This window comes from Orcinus orca, chromosome 5, assembly GCF_937001465.1.
Source record: "Orcinus orca chromosome 5, mOrcOrc1.1, whole genome shotgun sequence".
NCBI lineage: Eukaryota > Metazoa > Chordata > Mammalia > Artiodactyla > Delphinidae > Orcinus > Orcinus orca.
In genome coordinates this window covers 89630517-89650992 of record NC_064563.1, presented here as the reverse complement: position 1 = coordinate 89650992, position 20476 = coordinate 89630517, and the positions used below count along the sequence as shown (strand labels likewise).

The following is a 20476-nucleotide window of genomic DNA, read 5'->3' as shown; positions in this document are numbered from 1 at the left end:
AACAGAAACAGACTCATAGATACAGAAAACTAACAGCTGGTTGCCAGAGGGGAGGGGGTGGGGGGATGAAATAGGTGAGGGAGATTAAGAGGTACAAACTTCCAGTTACAAAATAAATGAGTCGGGGGATGAAATGTACAGCATAGGAAACACAGTCAATAACGTAGTAATAATTTTATATGGTAACAGATGATAACTAGACTTATCATGGTGATCATTCTGTAATGTATAGAAATATGGAATCACTATGTTGCATACCTAGAACTAACAGTTTTGTAGGTCAGTTAAACTTCTATAACAATTAATTAATTAAAATAATTGATTTTATCAGTTATAAGTATCTACTGGGGGAATTACTCTATGTTCAAGTTGCATAGAGATATACTTTGGATATACACAAAAAAAGTTAAATAATATGGATGGTCATATAGTTATAAGCTACCATTTCATTTCATATTTCAAATATATGGCACCATGGTAAAATAACAGTTTAATGTGGCCTGAGTGGCCACAGAAAGGCTTTATAGTAAAAGTGTAATTTGTATATATAAAATAGATAACCAACAAGGTCCTACTGTAGAGCACAGGGAACTATACTCAATATTTTGTAATAACCAATAAGGGAAAAGAATCTGATAAAGAATATAAATATAACAATCACTGTGCTGTACACCTGAAACTAACACAACATTGTAAATCAACTATACTTCAATTAAAAAATTAAAAGTATAATTTGATCTGGATCCCCAAGGACTGGGGAGAATTCAGAGAGGAGAGGAGTGAATTGGTCACTCCATCAGGAACCTGGATGTGGAAGTTTCAGACATAATTAGGAAGCAACAAGCAGGACAATAAGCTAAACATGCCAATCACGCAGTATGAGAATGCGCTATTGGAAATAAATTAGGGATATTGTGGAAGGATTAAATATGGGGATAATGGTTTCAGATTTTATCCTAGAGGCAGAAAGAAGCCATTAAAGGTTTCTCAGTGAAGAGAGTGAACCAGTATTAAGGTCAGTACTGTATCCTGGGCACTAGTCTAGATCTGGCCAGGCTACAGTGACCTTTATCCTTGACCATGCTCTGCAAGCCATTCCCAGAATTCCTGTCTTCCTCCTACTCACCTGCAGTCATCCTGCAGGCAGTCACAAGAGGCAGGGCGCAGGGATTAGAGGCACTATTTTCACATCTGTATTCTCAGCTCATCACTGTTTAAAGCATATGCTCTTGGAAAAGTGTGAAATGCTGTGTTCTAGCCCTACCCTCTGGGATGGGGCCCAGGAATCTGGGAACAAACACTGCCTAGGAAAACTAGCATCTGGGGAAATCCTAGATTTAAGAACAGCTGGACATGGGAAGTTAGAAATCCGCAGCACCAGGTGCTCTCATCCACTCTCAGTCCCATGACTGGGAGTCAAATGTTCTGCTCACAAAAAGATAATTCAACTTTGAAGTTTTAATAAATAGGGACTTAAAAGCCTTCTTGTCATTTAGGTTACCTGTATCTCTCTGACTGTCCTTTCTTCCAGTTCCTTCTTTTTCAAACCTCTCAAATTTGCTCGCTCTTCTCTCGGATTGACTTGGCTGTTTGGATTTGGAGTATTTAGAGGACTTCACAAGCCTATAGGAGGATATCTTGTGTTCACTTTGTATGGCATGAACCACAATAGTATCGCTTTCCAACGAATCACGAAATCTGAAGGGCAAAAAAATTATTTGCAATCATCATCAGTTTAATCATGCTGCATGATTATTACATAATAAAATAAGATCACAATGTACTATGCTGATAAATGATACCACTATATCACACTGGATCCAAAATTCAACCATGCTTATACCAACCCAACAAGGATGTAGTGGAATTTGAATAGGACTTGATTAAAGAGCAAGTCGAATTTTCTTCTTAATGAAAATACTAAACATCTCATTATAAACAGTATAATACCATTGTTTTGATAGTATGAAGAGTCAAAAATTTTCAGACAGACTACAGTTTAAAGGTAAATGGATTATATCAAACTCTGAGGAAATGTAATTCATCTTCCTATCTATTATCTCATTTATTATATATAATATTTCATATATTACATACATGATAGATAACAGGTGGTGATACATGTATGTACATATTATCCTATTTGTCTCTATAAAAAACATTAAGCTCAGGAGTCTGTACTACTCTCCAGTTCAGCTTTCTCTTATAGCTTACAGACATCTATCTTTTAAAAGTTCTTCATCAATTTAATTGTTGTTATTTTTGGCTGGTTCACAATTATTTCCTCATCTTTTTATGTCTAAGTTGATTTATAGATTCAATGTAATTCCAATCAAAATCCTAGGTTTTGTCATGAAAGTTGACAAACTTATTCTGTGCAAAGGACCTAAGCAATATTGAAGGTGAAGAACAATCCAGAGGGTTCATAATATCAGATGTCAAGAATAATTAAGGTCTTGTGACACTAGCGCAAAAACAGACAGGCCAATGGAATAAAATGAAGAGTTTAGAAACAGACCCATATATATGTGGTTACCGGATTTTTGACAAAACCATCACTACAATCTAGTAAGGAAAGGATGGTCTTTTCAGCGAATGACAGTGGGACAATTGGATATCTATATAGAAACAAAAGACACTTGATCGCTATCTTACACCACCCACAAAAATTACCCAAGATAGATAATGGCAAAACAGTAGAGCTTCTAGAAGAAAACGGAGAATTATTCATGAATTGGGAATAGGCAAAGATTCCTTAACTACAACATAAAAGCACTAACCATAAAAAGTTAGTGAAAATATTGATAAATTGCAAAGGAAAACACCGATAAACTAAACTTTATTAAAATGAAAAATTTCTGTTCAAAAAGACACTATAATGAGGATGAAAAGACAAGCCTCAGAGTAGGGCAAGATATTTTACATGCATGCATACACACACATAGATATGTCATATATACATGTGTCATGTGTATGACGAGACTCATCCAGAATATATAACTCCCACAACTCAATTTTTAAATGAACAAAAGACTTGAGCAAACCCCTAACAAAAGAGAATATAAAAATAACCAGTAAGTATAGGAAAAGTGACTGAAAATCGTCACTCATCTGGAAAATGCCAATTTAAATCACACTGAGACACTACTACAGAATAGCTGAAATTTAAAGAGCTGACAATGCCCAGTGATGGCAAGCATGAGTGTTATGGGTTGAATTGTGTCTCCCCAAAAGAATATGAAGTCCTAACCCCCCACGTACCTCAAAATATGACCTTATCTGGAAATAAGGTCTTAACAGAGGTAATCAAGTTAAAATGAGATCATTAGGGTGGATCCTAATCCAACATGACTGATGTCCTCATAAAAGGAGAAAAGTTGAACAAGCACAGAGGCAATATTATACGAAGAAACACAGAGAGAACACCATGTGAAGACAGAAAATTTAGAGTGATGCATCTACAAGCTAAGAAACACCAAAGATTGCTGGCCAAGCCACCAGAAGCTCAGAAAAAGGCATGGAACAGATTCTCCCTCCCAGCTCTCAAAAGAAACCAATTTAGTCAACACTTCGATTTTGGACTTCCGGTCTCCAGAATTATCAGATAATAAATGTCTGTTATTGTAAGCCAGCCTGCCTGTGGTACTTTGTTATGGAAGCCCTAGAAAATGAATACAATGGGAATCAATTGGAATTCTCATACATTGATGATCAGAGTATAAATAAATTGAGCCATTTTGGAGAACTGTTTGTCAGTGTCTAATAAAGCTAAACATGCTTAGAACCTATGGTCTAGCAGTTCCACTCCTGATTATATAGAAAACAGAAATAAGTGCTTATGTCCACCAAAAGACATGCACAAGAATGTCAGCATTATTCATCGAAGCCAAAAAATAGGAACAACTCAAATATCAGCAGTTAAATGGATTAATAAATTGTGGTATAACCATTTAATAGAATATTACAAAGCAATGAAAATGAATGAAGTACTGCTACCTGCATCAACATGGGTAATCCTAGGCATGATACTGAATAAAGAAGCCAGATACAAAAGCGTTCATACTGCAGCTTTCCATGTATATGAAGTTCACAGACACAACTAATCTATGGTGATAAACATTCATCTTTGGAGAGTAAATATTTATCGGGAGGAGGCCACGAGGGAAATTTCTGGAGTGTTATAAAAGTTCTTTTATTTTTTTAATTTTTTTGAATTTTATTTCTTTTTTTGGCTGTGTTGGGTCTTCGTTGCTGTGCTTGGGCTTTCTCTAGTTGTGGCGAGCGGGGGCTACTCTTCATTGCCGTGCACAGTCTTCTCATTGTGGGCTGCAGCTCGTGAGCTCTAGAGTGTAGGCTCAGTAGTTGTGGCATGCAGGCTCAGTAGTTGTGGCGCACAGGCTTAGTTGCTCCGTGGCATGTGTGATTTTCCTGGACCAGGGCTTGAACCCGTGTCCCCTGCATTGGCAGGTGGATTCTTAACCACTGTGCCACCAGGGAAGCCCCCTTGGCTCTATTTTAATTTTCTAATATATACATGCTCACATGTTAATTAGTTATAAAATAAATAGTTTGTTAAAAACCGAAAGTAAATATGTATGACATAATTTGGTTTGCAAAAAATTTTGCAGACTTAAACTAGGAAGGAGTGAGCTCAGGAAGTCAGTAGCACTGACAAGAGGATTCCTTGAGATTTTAGGAGTTAGTAGGTACTTCAGGAGACCTCTTAATCTGACCACTTCAATAAAGCCACTGGAAACTACTTTCTTCAAATATATGCTCTCAAACATCTTAACTTGCAAGAAATATGCATCCTACCTATTCTGTAGCTTCCTTAGGCCAAGTTGGTGTTTCTCTTTTTCCCAAGCTAATTCCTTTTCCACTCGTTGAATTTTATTAGCTGTTTTCCTGTCAATCTCAGCACGAATTTTGGAATCTAGATCAAAATCCTGCAGATAAGTAGATTTGTTCATCAAAATGGGTACCTTTATCGATAGACTTTACCAATCCTATTTCATACATAAGTACAGATTTTTAAGGTTTGTCCTCAATTTTATGCTACATCATAACTGTCTCCTAAGTATCATAAACTCTCTCATTCTAGAAAAAAACAACATACTTTTGATTTTACTGTCACAAAATATGGAGAAAAGTTCCCAGAAATAATTAACAATGATGAAAATACAGTTACATATTAAAAGATTTTTCCCACAATATAAACAATGAATGCTAACAGAATATGTGGAGAGTTTAAACAGTTTAAAAAAAAAAAAAAGAGGAACTCTCTCCACCCCAGAATAACTACTATTACATAACCAGCTGGGCATGGGGTAAAAGTTCATGGCACTTGATCATCAGCTGATCCTTCCTTCCCATGTGACTCCCCACCTAGGAAAGACAGTAATGTCTTTGGTGTCTTCCGGATATAACCAAGTTCTGGTTGAATATCCCTCACCAAAGGGGCCATTTTCCCCATAAGGATACTTAGGGGCCTCGTGTTTCTTTCCTTCACTCCTGGAAAAATATCAGGGCCTTCATTCACACAGAATTGAAAGTAATTATTCTTTCCAGGTGTTTTGGTGCTTTAAATAATGGTGTATGTAAAATGCTTAGCCACAAAACTTACCTCAGTTGTTCTTTATTTTGAATTATGTAACCATATTCTGCAAGTGTCAACACTTTTCTTAGTAAAATAACAAACATCTTTTAACCATTATAAGTTGGTCTTTTAACCAATATAATGAATTAATCATTATGATTTCACCACAGTTTTTTTTTTAAATATGAAATTGGCTAAGTGCTTCTGGAATTACAGGACTGGGTAACCCATGGGTATAGTCAGGATAATAAATTCTGAGTTTTTATTTGATTAGGCTCTTGACAGTAATTCCATTTAAGATAATGTAAAAAAAAATTAGGAAAAAAAGTTATCACTAGGAGGTAAATGGGGCTTTGCAACAAGTCACAGAAGAAAAAAATTTAATACAATATTGGCTTAAACAATTTGGTGATTGTCCCCATAGCTACAACTATACTAAGTCATCTTTTAGAAACTTTGTGGATGAACCAGGTACTATCTTTTCAATAGAGTTGATGAATTATGGAAAAGGAACCACAGAGAATCAAATTATATAGTATGTACCTATCCAACGGTTAAATATCTTGGCTAGGTATGGTAAGGATTGATAACCAGATTCAAACTTATATATTATTACCAAAAAAATGTGAAATAGCTAAATCCAGAAATAAACTTTGTATAAAGAGGCTCATCTACATCCACACCAAGTTGCATGACAAGTTCCACAGTAGTTTAGTTGCTGCCAACACACTGACAAACCAGACAAGGGAAATTTAAAGATGGTTTTAAGTGTTCCTACTTGTTGGGAAAATAGCAGCCTCAATTCAGAAATAGCATATGTTAAAATTAAAATCAAATTTATTTTAGGCTTACTGTCCGTTTAAACTGCATATGTTTTGGTAATTCTTCATTCATCTGTAGTAGTTTCTGTAATTGATTCCTTAAAGCTTTGATTCGTTCTCTCTTCTCAGCCTTGACTTCTTCCCCTTCTTTCATTAACTTGTCATGTTCTCTTTTTCTTCTGGCATTCTCAATACTGAAAACAGAAATTTTAAAAGGTAACAGGTTAAAGATAGAGAAACAGCAGAGAAAATTTGTATTTAATAATTTGGAAATTCATTTAACTTGGTCAGCTTTCGTAAAATGTTGGTGTGTTTTGCAAAAGCCCAGTCCTATTAGGTATTGATCGAAAATTCCCATACCTGTAGGCTTTAGGATCTTCAATATCTTCTGGAATTGGCTCTGTTTCTATTCCAACCTGTAGGAAAAGGAGTAAAAGCTTAGCTCCTTTAAATTGCATATTTACCTTAAAATATCTAATAAGTAGTAAATTGAAGGGTTTTCTCTGCTAATTTCTAACAACCGTAGGCCTGGAAAGTATTGTCACAAAAAATAAACTAGGGAAAAAAACTTATTTGTTTCTACTTCATTTAAAGAGGTATGTAGAAAAAGAAAATCACATGTATGCAAAATGTTAATATCACCATATTCCCCTCCAAAATACGAATTAGTAATATTCATGTGTTACTAACAAAAAATACACCAAAAAAATGCTCTAGATCATTTATTTTAAAGTACTGTTTTTTTAGCATATTCCTTTCATACATGCTTTGATTCCCACCACAATACCTCATGTGTATACAAGGAAAAAGTTATATTTTTTAAATTTTAAGTGTTTCACTTGATCTTATCACAGATATTCAGTGAGAAATACACAGAATATAATCCCTCTCCTTGAGAAAGATATGAAATCAGAAATATGACTCTCCCTTTAGAAAGGAAATCAGTTTAAATTAAGTACTATGAAGTAAATCACTTAGAAGTACTTTGTTTATTCAGGTGCTGTGCTGAAAAATGTCTTAGGCTGTTAAAGAAGAGGATTTATAACCCAGTGAATGAAACAAAAAGTCCTAGTTTGCTAGCTAACCAGTTCTTAAGTAAAACTGAACTTATTTTCTGTTCTCTTCATAGCGCATATGTCTCTGTTTCGCTATCATTTGTTGTAAAGAAATAAAGATTCTCTTTCGATCAAGTTGTTTTATTACAGTACTAGTCTTTATACACATAAAATATAAATCTACATTTATATAAGACAAGGTTTATGATTTTCATAAAGTGAAGTCATAAAACATGACCAATGTAAGAGACAAGTGATGGCTAATATATTTTAGTTACTATTAATCACTTAGGATACAACTTGACTGAACTCTATTCTTTTATTGCTCAGAGTTAAGCCCCTTGCTTCTCCAATATCAGTTATGATTTCCAGGATTTGATGCTGATATCAGCCAACTCTCTCCTGACCTCAGCTGTTTACAATAAATTTGAGTTAAACAACGGTGCTTCCAAAGAGTTCCAAAACACCTGCCAATTGTTCTCAATCGTGACTGCACTCTAGAACCACGGGGGCTGGGGGGGAGGGGTGACTTTTATAAAATACAGACGGTCCCTTACTTACAACGGTCAACTTGACGACTTTGCATTTGGTAGAAAGCATACTTCAAGTTTGGAATTTTGACCTTTTCCTGGCTAGGGACATGTGGTAGATCCTCTCTCGTGATGCTGGGCAGCTGCTGCAGCCACAGCTCCCGGGCAGCCACAGCTCCCATGATCATGATCATGAAGGTTAACAACCGGTACCCACATAACCATTCTGTTTCTCACTTTGAATACAGTATTCAACAAATTATGAGATAGTCAATACTTTATTATAAAATAGGCTTTGTGGTAGATGATTTTGCCCAACTGTAGGCTAATGCAAGTGTTCTGAGCACGTTTAAGGTAGGCTAGGCTAAGCTGTGGTGTTTGGTAGGTTAGGTGTATTAAATGCATTTTCAACTTATGGTATTTTCAACTTCTGATGGGTTTATCAGGGCACAATCCCATCGTATCTCATGTTGAAGAATGTCTGTACTGATGCCTGGGCCTCACTTTCCAAGATTCTGATTTAACTGCTCAGGCATGTATAGTTTTAAGAGCTCCCCTGTGATTCTAAAATATGGTAAGAACCTCAGACCTATGCAGAGCTTAGTTTTTTATTTTGTTTATTCAATTCTTTCTGATTTTGCCTTCTAAAAAGCAGAGGCTGCTTCAGTGACTTCAGAAATATTTATTGCAGTCATAAATAAAAGGAGACCATTATACAAATGTGGAATGGATTTTTTCTATCCCATATGGGTTTCCATAGAGAGTTGGCACTAAGTAGAAAGATAAAGATTTTCTTCTTGTTCATACACTTTCCCTTCTGGAAAATTCCTCTTCCTTAGCTTGACCTCATTAGACAACAGTTCATTCTCCAAATTTTGCTGCTATTAACAGAAATGAAAATTTACCTGCTCAAATCTTCCCTACATTCTTTGCATATTCTTTTGAAGCAGGCTACGTGTTAAATAGGAAGCCAGTGTGTTCACAGGAATTTTAACTTTGGTCTAATACAATCCCTTATGCTTTAGAAGCAATTCTAACAGTTATTAGTCATTTTATCCAAAGGAACCATTTTTTTTTATTGGAGTATAATTGTTTTACAATGTTGTGTTAGTTTCTGCTGTACAAGAAAGTAAATCAAAAAAAAAAAAAAAAAAAGAAAGTAAATCAGCTTTATGTATACATATATTCCCTCCCTCTTGGACCTCCCTCCCACCCTTCCCCCCGCCATCCCACCCATCTAGGTCATTACAGAGCACAGAGCTGAGCTCCCTGTGCTATACAGCAGGTTCCCACTAGCTATCTATTTTACACATGGTAGCGTACATATGTCAATCCTAATGTCCTATTTCATCCCACCTTCCCCTTACCCCTCTGTGTGCACATGTCTGTTCTCTACATCCTTGTCTCTATTCCTGCCCTGGAAATAGGTTCATCTGTACCATTTTTCTAGATTCCACATATATGCATTAATATACAATATTTGTTTTTCTTTCTGACTTACTTCACTCCATATGACAGACTCTAGGTCCATCCACATCTCTACAAATGACCCAATTTCATTCCTTTTTATGGCTGAGTAACATTCCATTGTATATATGTACCACATCTTCTTTATCCATTTATCTGTTGTTGGACATTAAGTTATTTCCATGTCCTGGATATTGTAAATAGTGTTGCAATGAACACTGGGGTACATGTGTTCTTTTGAATTATGTTTTTCTCAGGGTATATGTCCAGTAGTGGGATTTCTGGGTCATATGGTAGTTCTATTTTTAGTTTTTCAACGAACATCCATACTGTTCTCCATAGTGACTGTATCAATTTACATTCCCACCAACAGTGCACGAGGGTTCCCTTTTCTCCACACCCTCTCCAGCATTTATTGTTTGTAGATTTTTGATAATAGCCATTCTGACTGGTGTGAGGTGGTACCTCATTGTAGTTCTGATTTGCATTTCTCTAATAATTAGTGATGTTGAGCAGCTTTTCATGTGCTTCTTGGCCATCTCTATGTCTTCTTTGGAGAAATGTCTATTTAAGTCTTCTGCCCGTTTTATGATTTTTTTTTTTGATATTGAGCTCCATGAGTTGTTTGTATATTTTGGAGATTAATCCTTTGTCCGTTGCTTCATTTGCAAATATTTCCTCCCATTCTGAGAGCTGTCTTTTCATCTTGTTTATGGTTTCCTTTGCTGTGCAAAAGCTTTGAAGTTTCATTAGGTCCCATTTGTTTATTTTTGTTTTTATTTTCATTAAGAGGTGGGTCAAAAACTATCTTGCTATGGTTTATGTCAGAGTGTTTTTTCTGTTTTCCTCTAAGAGTTTTATAGTATCCAGTCTTAAATTTAGGTCTTTAATCCATTTTGAGTTTATTTTTGTGTATGGTGCTAGGGAGTGTTCTAATTTCATTCTTTTACATGTAGCTGTCTAGTTTTCCCAGCACCACTTATTGAAGAGGCTGTCTTTTCTTCATTGTATATTCTTGCCTCCTTTGTCATAGATTAGGTGACCATAGGTGTGTGGGTTTATCTCTGGGCTTTCTATCCTAGACCATTGATCTATATTTCTGTTTTTATGCCAGTACCATACTGTCTTGATTACTGTAGCTTTGTAGTATAGTCTGAAGTCAGGGAGCCTGATTCCTCCAGCTCTATTTTACTTTCTCAAGATTGCTTTGGCTATTTGGGGTCTTGTGTTTCCACACAAATTTTAAATTTTTTTGTTCTAATTCTATGAAGAATGCCATTGGTAATTTGATAGGGATTGCACTGAATCTGTAGATTGCTTTGGGTAGTAGAGTCATTTTCACAATGTTGATTTTTCCTATCCAAGAACATGGTATATTTCTTCATCTGTTTGTATCATCTTTGATTTCTTTCATTAGTGTTTTATAGTTCTCTGAGTACAAGTCTTTTGCTTCCTTAGGTAGGTTTATTCCTAGGTATTTTATTCTTTCTGTTGCGATAGTAAATGAGATTGCTTCCTTAATTTCTCTTTCTGATCTTTCACTGTTAGTGTATAGGAATGCGAGAGACTTCTGTGAATTTTGTATCCTGCACCTTTACCAAATTCACTGATTAGCTCTAGTAGTTTTCTGGTGCTGTCTTTAGGATTTTCTATGTATAGTATCATGTCATCTACAAACAGTGACAGTTTTAATTCTTTTCCAATTTGTATTACTTTTATTTCTTTTTCTTCTCTGACTGCCTTGGCTAGGATTTCCAAAACTATGTTGAATAAGAGTGGTGAGAGTGGACATCCTTGTCTTATTCCTAATCTTAGACGAAATGCTTTCAGTTTTTCACCATTGAGAATGATGTTTGCAATGGGTTTATTCATATATGGCCTTTTTATGTTGAGGTAGGTTCCCTCTATGCCCACATTCTGGAGAGTTTTTATCATAAATAGGTGTTGAATTTTGTCAAAAGCTTTTTCTGCATCTATTGAGATGATCACATGGTTTTTATTCTTTGTTAACATGAATATTAACATTGATTGATTTGCATATATTGAAGAATCCTTGCATTCCTGGGATAAATCCCACGTGATCATGGTGTTGATACTTTAATGTGTTGTTGGATTCTGTTTGCTAGTATTTTGTTGAGGATTTTTGCATCTATGTTCATCAGTGATATTGGTCTGTAATTTTCTTTTTTTGTGATACCTTTCTGGTTTTGGTATCAGGATGATGGTGGCCTTGTAGAATGAGTTTGGGAGTGTTCCTCCCTCTGCAACTTTTTGGAAGAGTTTGAGAAGGATAGGTGTTAGCTCTTCTCTCCAAAGGAACCATTTTGATAATAGAAAATTTAGGTCTTGTGATAGGGCAAAGGGATATAATTTGGGGATTCAAACCCTCAATCTTCATTACAAAGCCAATAATTTACCTGAATCTTTGATAAAACTCTCACATTCTAATATAAAGATAATAATATTTTTACAACCCCTTTCAAAGGTACAAATTATGGTATACCTCCCACATATGCCTCCTCAATAAGCAAATGAATAAATAGAACGCAAAATATATCAGAAAAAAGTTGGGCATCTTGAAAACAAAAAAACTTCGTGAAAGTGATGGAGACAGAAAAATTGACAGTCTTTTTAATAGAGGGACTTCTACACCTTTAGTAATAAGGTGAATTCAACATCTTTCATATTTGATAACAGAGGCACCAGAAAGGCAAAATTATAATACTGGTAGGAAGATTAGACTGCAAGGTATTTGCATCTAAATAGTTTCATTTTTAAAGAATATGAGCATTTTAACATCACAATATTAAAATAAAGTTATTATTATTAGTCAGTTACATACCCTGGGAGATGGCACCTTGGCTTTCATGACCTTCTTTAACTCAAATTCAGAAAAAATGTTGAAAACAAAGATATTACTGTCTGCTCCAGCAGTCACCAAGAAACGGTCATCAAAGCTAGTGGAGATGGCATTAATGCATCCATAATTATTGTCATGCATGCTGAAATGCCAGTAGTCCTCCATATTGGTCAATGAAGGATCATTCTTATTTAGGATATAGACTCGAACTGCTCCATTTTGCATTCCACAAAACATCATTTCTTGGTTAATGCTATGAAACAAAAGGAAAGTAAATCGTTCTTCATATTAATCTGAAAATGTTTAATTTTAAGTTAATTGAAAAATGACTAAAGTTTTAAAAACAAAGATGTTATGGAGTAAGTTGTGTCCCCACAAAATTCATATGCTGAAGCCCTAACAAACTATGGCAGCTCTAGCAAGCTAATACAAAAGAATAGAAGGAGAAAAAGACAATTTGAAATTTGGAGCTATTATATTTGGTCTTCAAAAGAATGACCAGGATATATGCTTAATTCTTAATTATTAAAGGACTAATGATTCAATTAGTGATCTTTCCAGAATCATTGTAACCCAGAACTTTCGTTATCTGACTGTGCAGTAGCATCCTCCTAAGTAACAGAAAAAAAATCCATACAATTGAACTGTGTGACAAATTCTGACAGAATATTTGATAGAAGGAATTTAAGTAGTTTCAGGAGTAGCTTAGATTCTACTTTAGTCATTTGATTTATTTAACTAAACATTGTTTGAATACTCCTCCATTTGGACAGATCTTTAAAATTGACAATATTAATGATGGACAAAAACAGACAGTAATGGGATATAGTTTTTTTTAAAGCTTTCTGAAATTCTGGTCACCTGAAAGTGATAGCTGTGATGGGATTATCCTCTGTATCCTCAAGAAGACGGAAATCAAAAGGTTCATCTTTCTTTTCTGTGATATCACTGCTTTTGTCATATGGGGGAAACTCACAGTGATATAGAAAACCAGAATCATAGCCACCCTGGAAAAGAGATAGATAACATACAAGGTAGTACCTGAATATAAGAAACCTATGACCACATGAGGAGTTTTTGATTATTTCAAACTTTAACACATAAAATAGGTGTCTTAAAACATATACTTTTGTATGATTTCTATGGTTACAGATGGAGATGCTTTATAAAACCTATTATTAATTTATATGCAACTACATAATTATAAAAATAAAACACCTTACAATGATTTGTTCCTACTTAAAAGACAATACAAGAGGGACTTCCCTGGTGGTCCAGTGGTTAAGAATCCGCCTCCCAATGCACGGGACGTGGGTTCGATCCCTTGTTGGGGAACTAGGATCCACATGCCATGGGGCAACTAAGCACGTGCACCTCAACTAGAGAGCCCATGCACCCACAACTACAGAGCCCATGCACTCTGGAGCCCACGCACTGCAACTACTGAGCTCATGTGCCGCAAGGAAGAGCCCATGCACTGCAATGAAAGATCCCACGTGCTGCAACAAAGATCCGACACAGACAAAATAAATAAGTAAAAATAAATATTAAAAAAAAAGACAATACATGAGAGATATCATTTCTTTTTTTTTTTTTTTTTTTTGTGGTACATGGGCCTCTCACTGTTGTGGCCTCTCCCATTGCGGAGCACAGGCTCCGGACGTGCAGGCTCAGCGGCCATGGCTCACGGGCCCAGCCGCTCCACGGCATGTGGGATCTTCCCGGACCAGGGCACGAACCCGTGTCCCCTGCATCGGCAGGTGGACTCTCAAACACTGCGCCACCAGGGAAGCCCAAGAGATATCATTTCTATCTACATACTGAATTCCATTTTATTTTAAGGATTATTCGGCATAAGCAGTATTTAACAATAGAGTTTTGTAGATCATGGTTTTCAGAGATTTCCAGTCCAGGAGATTTTTTTTCTCCCTAAGGCAACTGCCAGTTCTGAAAGTGGCAGCTGAGAGGTTAAGAAATTGAGCGGAGCAATCTGTAGTGTCATGGGCTTAGGGAAAGGCAAAGAATTCCCAGGGTCCTCCAAGAAGAAGGAGCCATTGTAAACACACCTTCCACTGGGCTTTCCATTGCAACCCTGGAGCACTATATCCCACACATATGGATAAACCAGAAATAGACTGGACCTCGTAGGAAGTAAAACCTAATTTCAAGTCATCTCAATCACTGACTGGATGAAACTGATCTAGGATTTTTAGTTGCTTTCCAGAACTAAAAATAAATTTCAGGAGACAACAGCAATATACAGAAACTCAAGCTGATGCTACAGTTTTTGACAGACAAGATCCAGCGTTCAATTATAAAAAAAAAAAAAAACTAGGTATACTAACAAAGAAAAGTCTTGATTGAAAATCAAAAGAAAAAACAGACCAAAGAAACAAAAGTACAAGAAATAGTGATAGAGGTGTTTTCAAAATGGACTTCAAAATAACTCTGATTAATATATTTAAGGCCTTTGAAGGCAATACAGAAAGAAGTCAACTAGGGTCTATAAAAAAGTAGATAATGGAAAAAATAAAAATTCTAGAACTGAAAAATAAAATGACAATTAGAATTCAATAGATTGGTTTAAAAGCAACTAGACACAGCTAAAACTGAGCTATGAAGCTGGAACAGAATCAGAAAAAATAGAGTAAGGCAGGAGAGAGAAAATACAGATGTAAAATTTTTTAAAAAGGAGTGTAAGATCTACATGGGACATAATGATAATGATTAATATACACAAAATTAGAATCCCACAAGAAGAGACTCAAAAGATGGACCAGAAGCAGTACTGTGGTTGATAAATGTCTGAGAATTTTCTAAAAACTGAATACAAATGTATTGAAATACAAGAAATGCAATGACCCACAAGGAAGATATATGAAGAATTTACACCTTTTAACATTACACCATAAAACTCCTAGAAGAGAGCATAAGCAAAACATTCTCTGACATAAATCATACCAATGTTTTCTTAGGTCAGTCTCCCAAGGTGACAGAAATAAAAACAAAAATAAACAAATGGGACCTAATCAAACTTACAAGCTTTTGCACAGCAAAGGAAACCATAAAAAAAAAAGACAACCTATGGAATGGGAGAAAATATTTGCAAATGATGTGACAGACAAGGGCTTAATCTCCAAAATATACAAACAGCTCATACAACTCAACAACAAAAAAACAAACAACCCAATCAAAAAATGGGCAGAAGACCTAAATAGACATTTCTCCAAAGAAGACATACAGATGGCTAGCAGGCACATAAAAAGATGCTCAACATCACTAATTACTAGAGAAATGCAAATCAAAACTACAATGAGGTATCACCTCACACCTGTCAGAATGGCCATCATTAAAAGTCTACGAATAACAAATGCTAGAGAGGGTGTGGAGAAAAGGGAACCCTCCTACACTGTTGGTGGAAATGTAAGTTGGGGCAGCCACTATGGAAAACAGTATGGAGGTTGCTCAGAAAACTAAAAATATAATTACCATACGATCCAGCAATCCCACTCCTGGGCATACACACAGACAATACTATAATTCAAAAGGTACATGCACCCCTATGTTCATAGCAGCACTATTCACAATAGCCCAAACATGGAAACAACCTAAACGTCCACTGACAGATGAATGGATAAAGAAGATGTGGTACATATATACAGTGGAATACTACTCGGCCATAAAAAAGAATGAAATAATGCCATTTACAGCAACATGGATGAAACTAGAGATTATCATACTAACTGAAGTCAAAAAAAAGAAAGACAAATACCCTAGGATATCACTTATATGTGGAATCTAAAATATGGCACAAATGAACCTAGCTACAAAACAGAAACAGACTCAGACATAGAGTTCAGACTTGTAGTTGCCAAGGGGGAGGAGGGTGGGAGAGGGAAGAACTGGGAGTGTGGGATTAGCAGATGTAAACTATTATATACAGGATGGATAAACAACAAGGTCCTACTGTATAGCACAGGGAACTATATTCAATATCCTGTGATAAACCATAATGGAAAAGAATATGAAAAAAAAAAGTCTGCATGTATATAACTGAGTCACGTTGCTGTACAACAGAGACTGGCACAACACTGTAAATTAACTGTACTTCAATAAAAAAATAAAGAAGTTACACCTTTTAACACAAAATCTTCAAAGCAACAAGAGAAAAAAAGATGCATAGGTAACAAAAAATAACAATAAAAAGATGTACATAGGGCTTCCCTGGTAGCGCAGTGGTTAAGAATCCACCTGCCAATGCAGGGGACACAGGTTTGATCCCTGGTCCGGGAAGATCTCACATGCCGTGGAGCAACAGAGCAACTAAGCTCGTGCACCACAACTACTGAGCCTGTGCTCTAGAGCCCGCAAGCCACAACTACTGAGCCTGCATGCCACAACTACTGAAGCCCGCACATCTAGAGGATATGCTCTGCAACAGAGAAGCTACCACAATGAGAAGCCTGCGCACTGCAACAAAGAGTAGCCCCCGCACAGCTACAAAAACCCAATGTAGCCAAAAATAAATTTAAAAAAAAAGATATAGATGGCAGAATGGAAGACAAAAGATGATAAGATATCAAAGTTTTAAAAAGAAAATATACAGAAGAACTAAAAGTTTTAAAGGCAAAATAGGCACAAGGCAAAAAAAAAAACCCCAAGCTTATATATACATATATATGTGTGTGTGTGTGTGTATGTGTGTATATATATATATATATATATATATATAAAATGTGACAATGAGGTGAGGGGGAGGATACACAACACTAAAGTGCCCTAAGATCTTTTTTCTCTAGAGCTAGTAAAAGAATAAATTTGTATCAAATTATATTAAATTAAGGATATATACTATGACCTTTAGCATCACCACTAAAAACAAAATAGTAAAAAAAAAAAAAAGTATAACTAATAACCTAATAGAGGAGGAAAATTGGGGGGGAAACTACCTAATCATCTGATAGAAGGTGAAAAACCAAACGTAGAATTGGTGTGATAAACAGAAATAATAAGATGGTAGATTTAATCTAAAATATATTAGCCATTACATTAAATATAAAAGGACACAGTGTTCTATTAAAATAAAGATTTTACTACAGGATTAAAAAGAAAAGCCTAGCCATGTGCTGCTTACAAAAGACATACTTTGAAATAAGAATATCAAAGGTAAAGGCAAGAAAATAATCATTAACAACTCTCAGAGTTTTGGCTTAGTAACTGGATGGATGGTTGTCCCATTTACTGAAATGGAGATGGAGCAGGTTTGCACAGGGCAAGTGTGATTTAAAAGTTATATTTTGGGGATTTCCCTGGTGGTACAGTGGGTAAGACTCTGTGCTCGCAATTCAGGGGGCCCAGGTTCGATCCCTGGTTGGGGAACTAGATCCTGCATGCATGCCACAACTAAGAAGTCCACATACTGCAACTAAGAAGTCCGCACACCACAACTAAGAAGTCCACATGCCGCAACTAAAGATCCCACGTGATGCAACTAAAGATCCCACATGCTGCAACTAAAGATTCCATGTGCCGTGACTAAAACCCAGAGCAGCCAAAATAAAAATAAATATTTAAAAAAAAAGTTATATTTTGGACATGTCCATTTTGAGGTGCCAAGTAGTGATGTCAAGTTGGACATACAAGTCCGAATATGAGAGGACAGGTCAAGACTAGAGATAAAAATGAAATTTATTGGCATATATTTGATATTTAAAATCTTGGGACCAGATAAAATCATCTAGCAAGAAAGAGGGCACCCAAGACCACATCCTAGAGTACTTCAAAGTTCAAAGCTAGTTCAACATATAAGAAGCCAGCAAGAGAGTCTAAAAAGGAGTGGCCAGCAGATGGTGGTGTCACGGAAGCCAAAAAAGAAAATGCTTTAAGAAGAATGGAGGGTTAACTTTATCAAATGTTTCTGAGAGGTCAAATGGACAGAGAAGTGACCACTGAGCTTGGCAGTAGGAAAATCTTTGATGACTTGAAGTGGTGGAGCTAGAAACCTGACTGGAATGTGTTAAAAACCAAATAGGATGTGAAGAAATGAAGCCAGTGACTACAGACAATTCTTTCAAGTTTTCCTATAAAGGAGAAGTGGATGAGAAGAAAAGAGATGTGAAAGAAAAAAATCAAGTACTAGGAGCATGTTTATGTGCTGACGATAAGAAATGAGTAAACAGAGAGAGGTTGAAGATACAGGAGACCAGCCAGTTTATTTCAGAAGTAAAATCTTTGAGAAAGTGAGAGGGGATGGGATCAAGAGGCCATTTGGAATAGTGTCCTTGGAAAGTTGCAGGGGACCATTCACCAATTGTTAACAGTAGCAGACAAACTTGAATGGATCTCCATAGGACATTAGATCTCATTAAGACAAGACAAGGAATTCCATCTGATTGTTTTTATTTCATTTTCTCAGTGAAATGTGAGATGGGAATTCCTTGGCAGTCCAGTGGTCAGGACTCTGTGCTTTCACTGCCGGGGCCTGGGTTCAATCCCTGGTCAGGGAACTAAGATCCTGTAAGCCGCTCAGTGGGGAAAAGAAAAAAAAGAAAAAAAGGAAAAGGAAAAGGAAAAGAAATGTGAGATAAAGTTATCATTAGAAGTTGAGGGAAGGTACAAAATGATTGATGGGAGAAGAATTAAAGCGATAGTTTGGAAAGTGGGAAAGTGAACATGGCTGGGCAGTAGAACCAGCCTGCACTGTGAGTACTGATTTGAGAACTGTGGTCGTGCCTTCAAAATGAGACTGGTTTTCTGCAGCATCTGCTTGGATACAGGCACAGAGTTGGCAAATAGTTGAGTCAAGCAGGGTTAGTGTCACTTCTTCTGAACTATGCCTTGACCTTGTATGCTGGTGTAGTTTAATGGTTAAGAGTGTGGACTCTAGACCCAGACTGCCTGAGTCCAGATCCTGGTTCCACCCCTCATTAATTATACAACCTCAGATAAGTTACCTAACCTCTCCACTCCTTGGTTTCTTCTTATGTAAAATGCAAATTATGAAGAGTGCTTATTTTATAGGGTGGTCACTTAGAATGGTGACTGGTATATAATAAGCAGGTTTCCAGATTTAGCAAATAAAAATACAGAATGAATGTTAACTAAACTTATTGTGGTAATCATTTCATGATACATGCAAGTCAAATCATTATGCTATATACCTTAAATTATACAAAGCTGCCTGTCAATTATATCTCAGTAAAACCAGGAAAAAAGTTTTTAAATGCAGGATGCACAGTTAATTTGAATTTCAGATAAACAACAAATATGTTTTTAGTATAAGTATGTCCCATGTAATACTTATCTGGCACCCCTAAAGGTAAGCATTAAATATGTTTGTCAGGGCTTCCCTGGTGGCGCAGTGGTTGAGAGTCCGCCTGCCGATGCAGGGGACACGGGTTCATGCCCCGGTCCAGGAAGATCCCACATGCCACGGAGTGGCTGGGGCCGTAAGCCATGGCCACAAGCCATGGCCGCTGAGCCTGCACGTCCGGAGCCTGTGCTCCGCAACGGGAGAGGCCACAACAGTGAGAGGCCCGCGTACCGCAAAAAAAGAAAAAAAAAAAAGTTTGTCAAATAATTAATAATTCTTGCATATGTTTCAAGGACACTAGAACTCTATCATATTACTGTACAGTTGTTTCTGTGCTTCTCTCCCTCATGATATGAGGGAACTTTCAGAAGGCAGGATCATGTCTTAATTATTCCTTTACCCCATGAACCCCACACAACAGTAGCCATCGATAATTGTTTCATGAAGCACAGAAGATAAAAGGTCAAGGCACTAATACATGGAATCCTAAGGTGCCTCCATCACTACTTCCTATCCTTCTTGCTGCTTGTCTCCTTAGAAGTTGCCATCAAAGATATATTTCTAAGAAATGTTGAAGAGGAATGGAGTTAACTCTCATCACTCCTTATAGCAACAGTACTCAGCTAGGCGGTCTCCTGGCCTGGCCAAAGATCTGATACCAATTATGAATTAGAGATAATAATTGACATAAAAGTATATGTGAAAAAAAAAAGTATATGTGAAAGAGTACTTTTTTGGTGAATGGAATTGAAATTTGTGACAAATTCATAATGAAGGAAATCTTGTTTGCAATAGATAAATAAAATATTTTATAAGGGTAGAAAATATATAGGGG

General features: G+C 36.3%; 1 protein-coding gene across 1 annotated transcript in view; it reads right to left on the bottom strand.

Annotated features, from left to right (window-relative positions):
* Positions 1–20476, bottom strand: part of CFAP44 (cilia and flagella associated protein 44) — a 137620-nt gene that overhangs the window by 43490 nt on the left and 73654 nt on the right. The window contains exons 17-22 of the mRNA XM_004272091.4: positions 13191–13336; positions 12312–12582; positions 6778–6833; positions 6449–6611; positions 4816–4946; positions 1502–1698 (exon numbers count right to left, since the gene is read on the bottom strand). Of these exons, the coding sequence (XP_004272139.2) occupies positions 1502–1698; positions 4816–4946; positions 6449–6611; positions 6778–6833; positions 12312–12582; positions 13191–13336 (964 nt within the window). The remainder of the gene's footprint in view (positions 1–1501; positions 1699–4815; positions 4947–6448; positions 6612–6777; positions 6834–12311; positions 12583–13190; positions 13337–20476) is intronic.